At 36.2% G+C, this 10677-nt stretch overlaps 1 protein-coding gene across 1 annotated transcript; it reads right to left on the reverse strand.

The window, feature by feature from the left end:
• Nucleotides 1-1104: 1104 nt before the first annotated feature.
• On the reverse strand, nt 1105-3808 carry LOC139129916 (uncharacterized). Its single transcript, XM_070695642.1, has 3 exons — nt 3278-3808; nt 2321-2416; nt 1105-1524 (listed from the first exon to the last, which is right to left on the reverse strand). The coding sequence occupies exons 1-3, from the start codon at nt 3741-3743 to the stop codon at nt 1454-1456; spliced, it is 633 nt and encodes a 210-aa protein (XP_070551743.1). The 5' UTR covers nt 3744-3808; the 3' UTR covers nt 1105-1453.
• Nucleotides 3809-10677: the final 6869 nt, after the last annotated feature.

Consider the following 10677-nt stretch of genomic DNA (forward strand, 5'->3'; position numbering starts at 1 on the left):
GAATACTCGAAATTTCAGCATGACAAACGGATTAGGGGCAGACATGGTAGCTGATATGCAGAAGCAGAGTACTGAAAAACTTGCCACAAGTTACAGCTTATGTCCCTTTAATACATCGCTTTTCTGGACAAAAGACAGCCTCGGGGACAATTCTGTCCACCAGCAGAGATATCAACCCATGGCAGAAAATTCAGTAGATTTTCGATTCGATAGCAATATGTTACCCTACCAACGGGTAAACACCTCGGTTTTGACCAGTTTACTCTATACAAATTGTGTACTGACTGTCACTTAAGCATATATGACGCTAACTTGTAAAAATCTTGCTAGATATAATTTGTTGGCTAAATGTAGGGAAAATACAAATACACAATTGTTAGGTAGTCGTTCAACGTATAATATGGAAGGAAGGGAAAAGTCCCTATTTACCGTTCTTAAGGCACAGTGAAAACTGACTAAATTACAGTAAACAAGTAAATAAAGAATAGAAAAACAGTCAAAAAAGAAAAAATAGAATAAACAAAAACAATCAACTAGACAAAAAACGAGTAAACAAAAACAAACACGTACACAAGCAAAACAAAACATACGACGGATAAACAAACAAGCAAACAAAAATAGTAAACAAGCAAACAGATATATGACTGGCTGATCAATTTTAAGAATTCACCTTGCTATTGAATGGACGTCCTTCTCTGTATAGTACATACTCCTGCTACGGAATGGTCATCATCTCAATGGTATATACTGCTATGGAATAGTCCTCCTGCTAGGGAATAGTCTATAGAAAGTAGGACCATTCCTAGCAGGAGTTTACATTATATAGAGTAGGACCATTCCATAGCAGGAGTATATACTTATGTACTTATATAAGTATATACTCGAGTAAACTTGAGAATATATGAGTATATACTTATATACTTATATAAGTAGTTTTCGTAAGAAAGATTTGTGCAAGCAAATAATGTATACAAATAATACATTAGCCAAAAGGCTATCAACTCTGGATTACAAATTATCGAGCCAGATGCAGGAGACTTTACAAGACTGTTTAGTCAAATGACTGAACCATATAAATCATATGAATGTTTTCTGAAATCAGTTTTGTCATTCAATTATGTTAGTGTCTGAACACGCAAATATAATCCTTGGATAAATACGTTATGTTGAATTTCCCATAAATTCAAATCATGTCAGGCTTTTACATAGGCATTCAAAAAGTTATTTTAGTTTAATATTTGTAATCTTCGTGAAAGTTCCATTTAGGATTTTAACTCTTTATCCACGACTTTGCATAATGGTCTTCGGTCTATTGCTATCAATATTTCTTTTAGTAATTTGGGATTCTCTTCGGATATAGCCCCCTTCCGCTCAAGAAAAGTGAAAACATCAGCAGGATTGTCCATCTTCTCAGCATCACGGAAGGGGATTTGTTTGCCCCGTAGTAGTCGAATTATTTCTTGTGTTCTGTATCTCCGAGTTCATCTGACAACTTTTCGAAGAGTTGCGATAGTTTGTTTAAACCTGTGAGAAAAATTTTCATAAAAACAATATTATGTCCATAATAAAGATAAATATATTGCACACAACCATATATTACTGATTGCTAAACCACCGATATCATAATACACATACTCGCCTACATCTCTTTGTTATTGAAGAATGTTAAAGCACGAGACGAGGTTGAAAATATATTGGAGAATAATATAATTATATTATTTAGATGTAAATTACTGATATTTCTGTTGCAAAGGATGATTGACCTCTTCAGATATATAGTTTACAATGGATGAATAAGATCGCAAGGAAAGTGCCCCAGAGGAATGTCACAAAGTTCATTATTTATCGGCATTGTTGATTCGAAATAACATTCTCGTGTACTACCCCCTCCTGTCTGTACAGGGTCAACTAGTAGATTATTGTCTATCTACATAGTTCGCATATTTTGTTTGTCAATTATCAAATTATTCTCAAAACATTTTGTTTCAGCAGACTAAATAATACTGTCCCCACATCCAACACTTTAACCTTAACACATCATTTTAATTTGCCCTATCGTTTCAAAATATTACAGGACAGCCCCCGGGGATACTTCATCGTATTCGTAAAGGAGATTTGACCCAGTGCTTCAGGTACGCCTATATATTTGTTAATATTTTCAATAGGCAAATTGGTATATTTTTCGATCAAATTTGATCTGGCAACCCACGATATTCATTCACCAAGAAAAGATATTGGCATCTGGAAATGCAATGACCGAGTTATTGCTACTTGGACCACAATTCACAAGATAATAAAAGGTACAGAAACTGCTACGCACCTGTTTCGCCACGTTCTTGAGTGATATTGCTTTCACTTGAGGAGGAAGGGGTGTCGTTATCTTTAAACGTCTTACGCATTTTTCTTACCCGGTGACCTGCAGGAATAAAAACGCGTGTTACTGTTGAAAAATGGTTGTCACGAAACCATATACGTACGATATTTTGATTTATCGTGATGAGAAACAAAAATCAAAAGATAAGTAAAAAATATGCCATTTCTTCAAAACTGAATAATTGATTGCCATGGTGATGCAATTAGGAAACATTTCAGTGAAATCTGGCAGGACTGTAAGTCCTTGAATTTTCTGCCTTTGACAGAAAGTTCTTTTCACATGCATATTTCCATGATTCAACTTGAGAAAAATCAAGTATATTCATATAAGTGTGTTTGGTTGATATCCTTGGTACTTCAAAGTGTTTTTTTTCTATCAATTTGCCTGTCTGTCTCTTTGTCTGATTTTCATCATCTATCTATCTATCTATCTATCTATATATATATATATATATATATATATATATATATATATATATATATATATATATATATATATATATATATATATATATATATATATATATATATATATATATATATATATATATATATATATATATATATATATAAAATATATTAAAGAAGTGAGTGATCTTTGTACATCAAAATTTAAGGAAGCAGGTGTGCCATTTTCAAAGTAGGTCTCACAAAGATAAGGATGTTTGTAATCATTATATGTCTTCTACAAAACGTTTTCGTTTTACCAGGACCGTAAATACACTTACATCATAATGACTAGGATTTTTCCCTTCAAAATGGAATAATTGATTACTTTTCAGCTTTCATATTGTAGTCATAGTAAACAATGTAACCAAACACTTGAATAATTACAATATTTGGAAACCCGTTAACGTGTAGCATGAAATCAATTCAATAGTCAGACATAAATAGTTATTCCTACCTTCCTCCTCAGCTCGCCGGGATGCATTCTTACCACGTTTTCTTGATGTTGTCGAAACCTGTTTCTTGCCCCTTTCTTTTTTCTGGTCTTGTTCATGCTTTTGTTTTCTCTGATCTTTTCTTTGTCTTCCCTGTGTCTTTTGCGGAGGAGATTTTGACGAAGGCGAATGTTTATCGGACTGCTCGGCCAGAAACGAGTTGATCTCTCCGGCTAATGGCAATAGTTGTAGGTTGTTGAACACTTGGATCAGCAAATCTAAATTTGTTGATGCAATGAGACCACGCCGTTCTAAATATTGAAATACAGCATTTGCTGACTTGAGACCATCTACATCAGCGACGTCGATATGTTCAGGAACGAGTTCCTCTTTTACTTTTTCAACGTCGTTTGGAGACAAATGTCTAGCGAGATTTCTGTAGAGGATATTCAGTGGTCTGAGTGTGTTTCTTCTGAGGTTATAAGCCATTACAACGAGCTAAGCAGTCACAGGGCAACTTCAAACAGAAAAAGGTACACAAATGCAATATTTGACCTGTAGGAAGGACATGATACAATACAGTTGAATGTAGTTTTGCTAAAGGTCAGTCGAGTTGTCTTCTGAGGGGGCCTTGTATGGTATGCTCACGAATGAATATGTATGTTGTAACCTGTACAATGTATTATAAACGATCTATAGAGTTTATCATTTCGTAAGTCAGCATACATGCAGCAAGTTAAAATGCTTCGAGTGCTTTCAATAGTTGTAGCATCATAGAAAATTTGAGTATCGTTTTGATTGTACATAGATAGTATACTGAGCGGTCTCGATGGAAATGTTATTTTTTAAAATCTCAGTACCATTTATTCACAGCTTGTCAACATCCTTGCATGACACATTTTGACGTCATTGCCATTCTGAAGAAAGATCGTTCTGAATGGACGCTATTATGATGATGAACATTGACAATCGGGCTACTTCAAAGAACTTATGATGTACATGGACAACTGTATAATATGACATGTACAGGCTTGGCACCTATGTGGTTTGTCGACAATTATCAAAATCAGACAAAATAATACAGCATAGTCTACATTATCATGATCATGTTACGTAGACGATAGGACATGACAAAATATACCGACCTTTAAGTTAAGGTGAGCAGAAACTTTCACGGAAATGTTGAAATTAGAACTAACACCAAATGTTTCCGTTTTTTACACCTGAACAAGATGGCGATCGTACAGTGGGCGTTTACATGGCGAAACAGGTCACATTTCCTGGAAATGAATCACGTGACTAGGATTGTAGGAGTTAAATTACTCAGTCAAGCTATAAGAACAGAGACCAGGCAGTGGTAGAGGAAACGGTTGCGAAAACAACATAGGACTTGCCCCCTCACTTTACATAAGGGTTATATTTTGGCTGTCTCTCCCTAAAACAAGGTTAATATATCACATGGCGCCTTCCATGCTTTCAATAAATCAATGTTAGAGTTAAAATGCTATCATTAATGCACTCCTTCAACAATAACAAAATGGTCCGATTATTTTACACAGGCTTAGATACTTGGTGTCTATAAGTTTTGCCGATTAGCAATTGGAGGTTTTTTACAGACGTTCGTCTAAATTGACGCGTATGGCTGTAGCTTTACTTGCGGGTGAGCAAAAAATCCTTTTTGTGTAGATATCGAGTCACAAGTAACAGAGTATGAACGACATCAAGAGCAACTGTTTCTGCGAAAAGCTATATCTTAGCGAGCGGGTTGTCATTTTTTCTTTCGGGCCGCAGATCAGATTTAATATTTCTCGACTTCAGCGGGCGGGCAGCTAGTAGGACTACATTTTAGTGGGCAAGTTTAGAGGTTCTTCGTCCCTGCCGTATTTTATTGTGACTAGCACTGGCGCGTGTAGTCCGACGAAAGGTGGTGTAAGCAAGCGAAAGATATTTCTTAACGGGGAAATGGACAAAAGGCGGAGAAGATTTTTTTTCCCTTTTATACCGGGAGGATGGTTGCGAACAACTATTATTGTAGATTACCTCTCGCAACACTCTTAGTGGAAACAATAATTCTTATGAACTTTAATATTGAACTTCAATACAATATGTCTTTGTACCTCCGAGTACGTTTCCTCTCAACAATAACTCTACAACACTAACTTTTCTGCCAAAACTGGTCTAAATAACATAAAAACGCACCAAGCATGCAAATAACACAAAATACACTGACTTGACGTCAAATCGATGGCCCAGTGCAAGAGAGGCGCATCGCATGTGTCAGTAAAGCATACGAGGGTTGGATGATGAAAAGTTTTGAGCTTAACTATAAAGAAGAGATGTCAGATCAATGAAGCTTGGTTTGCATTTATTTCAACTCTTATATGACTACCTAGAATAGGGACAAGTTATGAGGCAGTTATTGGAGGCTATCTCAAAAAAAAGAAAAGAAAAAAAAAGAAAAAGTAAACCGACGAGGAAAGTGGAGAAAGGGTGTCCTGTTCCATCAGGACAATTCTCCACTTCAAAGTCAGTCATTTCCATGGCAAAAGTGCGTGACTGGGGCTTCAAACTCTTTCCACACCCACCATATTCTCCTGACCTAGCACCCTTAGACTGAAGAAACCGCTAGCTAGAGAGCATTTTGACGATGATAATGACGTCATATCCGCCGTTCAGGATTTTTTGAAATCTTCTACAAAGCAGAGATCCAAGCGCTGCAGCACCGCTGGCAGAAGTGTGTGGACCGCAAGCGGGACTGACTATGTTAAAAAATAAATAGCATAGAAATGTATTCCAGTAGGACTTCATTGTTATGCTCAAATATTTTCATCCAACCCTTGTAAGCCCCTCTTCCATTGGGCCATCGACTCATAGACTTGATAGCGCCCCCTGTGTTGCGTGACTACAATCATCTTATCCCGCATATTGTCTGTTAAATATATATAGAATAGAAAGGCATATTTACATATACAAATATCATGGTTACAATATAATTGGTTGATTTGTTGCTCCCTACTAGACTGTGTCTCTACAGACGACACCAAAAAACAATCGCCATGATTTAACTTGGTCACCGTCCCAATATGCGATCTCGTCAAGATGAGATATATGAATATTTTACTCAAAGGCTATCAACATACATTGAAGGAAAGCGTGCAGAAACGTTCTTTTTTCGTTTGGATACAATGCTTTGCCTTCAACCACAGGCCCGTCGATCGTCGCTTCGCGAAACCCCGATAATACAACAAATAACCATAGGGCTTCATTAAACGACGATCGAACCGCCTGTCCCTTCTGTCATATATTTCAATGAAAAACAAACAAACAAAAAACAATTTCTGAAAACAATCAGGAAAGTAGACAATGTAATTACTGGCGAGGGACACCAAGTTACCGGACACGCTCCTTTGCAATACGTGTACTCGGGTGTCCTTAAATTTGCATTGTTTGCGAGAATTTATATTTTAAGTGCCCTATCTGAGTTCTTTAATAAATAAATAAAATTAACATCAGAAATATAGAGGAGACTAAAACGGTTGATTATTTATTAACATGGAAACCTATACCGAAAGCAGCGAATCTGAACTTTGAGGATCAGGTGTTCGGATTTTGATATACTGGTAGCCAAAGTCAAAAATGTTGAAACTAAAAATATAAACATATTGGGTTAATTTTTCGAAAAGTTAAGTCGTTAATGTTCTCCATACTTAAATTTAACTAAACTATAAAGAAAAGTTGTGATTGAACAAATATGAGAAGTTATCTGAACTAATGACAGTGAATCAATCCGATGACTGCCTCAATTGCTTCAATAAATTTCGTCACTACCAGAGATAGTACAAATATGGATTTCGATAAATACTGTATCACAGAATATATTTATCATTTTCATCAGCTAAAACTTATTCCGACTTCGCTTTCTCACTGATTATATTATGGTTGTCGGTCCTCGTACATGCAGCATATGCAGCATAAAATTATTCCTGTTAAACACCGTGTGTAGCCCCTATAATAGTCAATACGGACTTAAACAATGCGGTGACACGGGTCAGTAAAACATATTGCGGTGTACAGTTTGCAGTATGCATATGTGAATAGCTGTTTGAGTAGATATATTGAAGAGGCACGGTAAATTTTGAATTGTTTTGTAGTTTTGCTCCTGAAAGAATTTTTTCAGTAAGTTCCCCCTAAGATAAACGAATACAAATGATTTACCCAGCCATTATAAGGCGCCGAGTACAACATTTAATTTTATTGTCGATGATAACTCTGCGATGAGTCAACGGTCTACCATAAAAACAGAAAAAAAACGAATATGCAATGTGTTGCATATTTTCATACATAAAACCATTCTCACCGTCCTCCTCAGCTCGCTTGGATGCATTCTTACCACGTTTTCTTGGTGTTGTCGAGACCTGTTTCTTCTTCCCTTTTTTTCTTCTGGTCGTGTTCATGCTGTTGTTTTGCCTGGTCTTCCCCGTGTCTTTCGTGGAGGAGATTTTGACGAAGGCGGATGTTCATCGGAACGCTCGTTTAGGAGCGAGTTGATCTCTTCAACTAATGGTAATAGTTGCAGGTTGTTGAAAACTTGGATCAGCAAATCTAAATTGTTTGTTGCAATGAGACCTCGCCGTTCTAAATATTGGAATACAGCATTTGCTAACTTGAGGCCATCTGCATCAGCGACGTCGATATGTTCAGGAAGGAGTTCCTCAACTTTTCAACGTCGTTTGGAGACAAATGTCTAGCCAATTTTCTGCCGAGGATGTTCAGTGGTCTGAGTGTGTTTCTTCAGACGTCCATAATCATGACTTATATAGGGGTCTAAGATAAGCACGTCATTGAAACATGCATGGAATTCTTATAAAGCATACCAAGAGAATATCGTGATGTGACGTGTTCTGTCATGTACTGTCTTAACCTTACCAGACTGTACAAGAAGGAACCTAAAATTTGAATACAAATGTGCTATCATGACTTATCATAGTTATGTTATGTCATACGCTTGTAGACTTTGCCAGGTCAGAGATTTCACAAAGCGAGCGGCTAATCGATAAAATAGTTGTTGATTTGCAGTCTCTCCCACATGAACATTTTAATTCTGTGCTGAAGAAATGCACATGCGAACGACGTTGAACGAATGGACGAGCAGTACACCACAAACTGCTCATCGTCTTTCCTTTGCCACGCTTATTGTCCTCGTGTTTCAGACGAATCTTGGACGTTGGCAAGACAACAAGCGACTGCGCCTGTGTAAAGAGAAGTTTAACAAATTTGAGTCCAGGATTTCTGGACAAATAGCTCATGGCATCAAGATTCATTTACAACTGCTGCAGGATACTGGACACACATCAACTTAGTAGGCATACAGAAAACCGAAAAATTTCAATCAAAGATTCGTTATCCTATTTCTGGCTAATGTAAAGCTGTATTCCACCAACCTGGTGATGTCATAGCTTTCAGAGGTTGAAACAATGTTGATAGAATGTTATTTTGAATGAGTTATTTTGGATAGATGAATGTCGTTTTGTCATTTCGGAAATTACGCGTGATAGTATTCTAAATGTTCGGGCTTGCGTGATTATAAACAAGCATGGTGTGAAACTTGTTTTACAAATTGGGAGAGAAAAACTGCATAATTATCGAGTGGAAAATTTTCTTAGATCCTTCCGAACGCTCTAGTGATGCAAGTATAACCATTAGTGTTTATTGTCTTTGGTTATAATTTCAGTACTACTCTATAAACTTATTTTGTTTCAAGCTTGCTGTATCGATCTTTTTGAAAACATTTTCTAGCCTTTTAACATACGCCAGATGCTAACGTTGCATTGTTTTGCTAAGATGTGATATTAACAGTGGAATGCATTGATGTCAACTTTGAACTCGAGTTCTTTCGATGTCAACTGTACACGTAAATTCAACCCACAAATATCATTTAATATTCCTATCCGATGTTCGACAAACAAAACGTTGAGTTTTCGTTTCCGTCCTATCAACAGGTAGTTCACTACAAAATGAAAATACTCAAGTTGTAAAATGGTGATTCAATAGAAGACATAAATGTCAGTATTTTTTCACTGACCACGCGATGAAACAGACTACAGAAATAAAATGGCGTGTTTACAAAGATACATAACCAAAGCGTCGTGTAAATGACTTAATATAATAATATTTCATTGATAGGATACTGATATAGATCGGAGTTTACTGAAATGCACGTTTTTGTGTAATTTTCCAATAATCTGTGGTACATGACCTTGATCCCGTTTCATCAGAGTGGTACTAGGTTTAACCATCGCTAACAACCGGGATTTGCCCAATCATATTTCATTCATGGAATATAAAATTAATAGTCTAAATAATGTCTTTAGTACGTATCAAAATATTCTTTCCCCTGCTTTCATCCAATCCATTCTTTTTTTTGTATTATATGAATTTTTTATTGAGGTCTTCAATAATGCTTACAACACTTGTAGAAATGTGAATACAGTTCTATCAAATCATGAAGGTAGGCGAATATCACGTCCATGATCAAACCTTAGACAGTACAATCAATCATACCAATAAGTCCTTTTATATAAGAGTCTCAGAGATACAATATTATGAAATTCTAAAATGGATTATTCATTATGATGTGAAGTAGGAATACGTGTTTTCAGAACACCTCCCCATTTTCTGTTGTGAGAGCTTAATTTGTTCTTTTTATTGCCAAACAGTATTCTACCTTCTGAATAGTTTGTAAATATTTTTGAAAACCAAAAGGTCGGGTATTTTATTGTCAAATTTGGCCAGAATCCATTCTTTGTCACTGCATTCTTTCACGGTATATAATAAAAACATAATGTACCTAAAACGTGTTTTCAAACATTCGGGGATGTCTTTTGGTATTTCAAAGTTTCTGATGTCTGTCTCTTCTTTTTCGAAACTACAAGCCAGGGTCCCAATTCCACGATAGTAAATGTCTTACGTGTCCAAATAATTTGACGTTTGCTACATGCGCTCAACGGTAGGCGGAACAGCAGCATTACCGACGTGCATGAATAAATGTTTATTGTTTGAAAATGCTTCACAGCACAATCATTTTCTGTTCGCTATGAGGATGTGCCTTGAACTCTTCCTGCCGTCAACAATGTTTTCCTTCTTCAAAATTTTCTAATTTCTGTTTCACTTGTTGTGTAAATCTATGTTTACTTCCTTTGAATTAACTTATGTAGGAATGATGCTTCGTGTTTAAACAGACAACTCGCTTTCAAGTAAGTAGTCTCGCTTTCAAAAAAAGGAATAACAAGAAACGTAGAGTCATATGTTTGTATTCAGTGAATAAGCAATTTCAGTATATCAAATAATACATATTTATGGCTGCACATTAATTCAACGGCCACTGACCCCATCAGAAAGTCAGAAAGAAAATACAACGAAGTGT

This window comes from Ptychodera flava, chromosome 1 (assembly GCF_041260155.1).
Source record: "Ptychodera flava strain L36383 chromosome 1, AS_Pfla_20210202, whole genome shotgun sequence".
NCBI lineage: Eukaryota > Metazoa > Hemichordata > Enteropneusta > Ptychoderidae > Ptychodera > Ptychodera flava.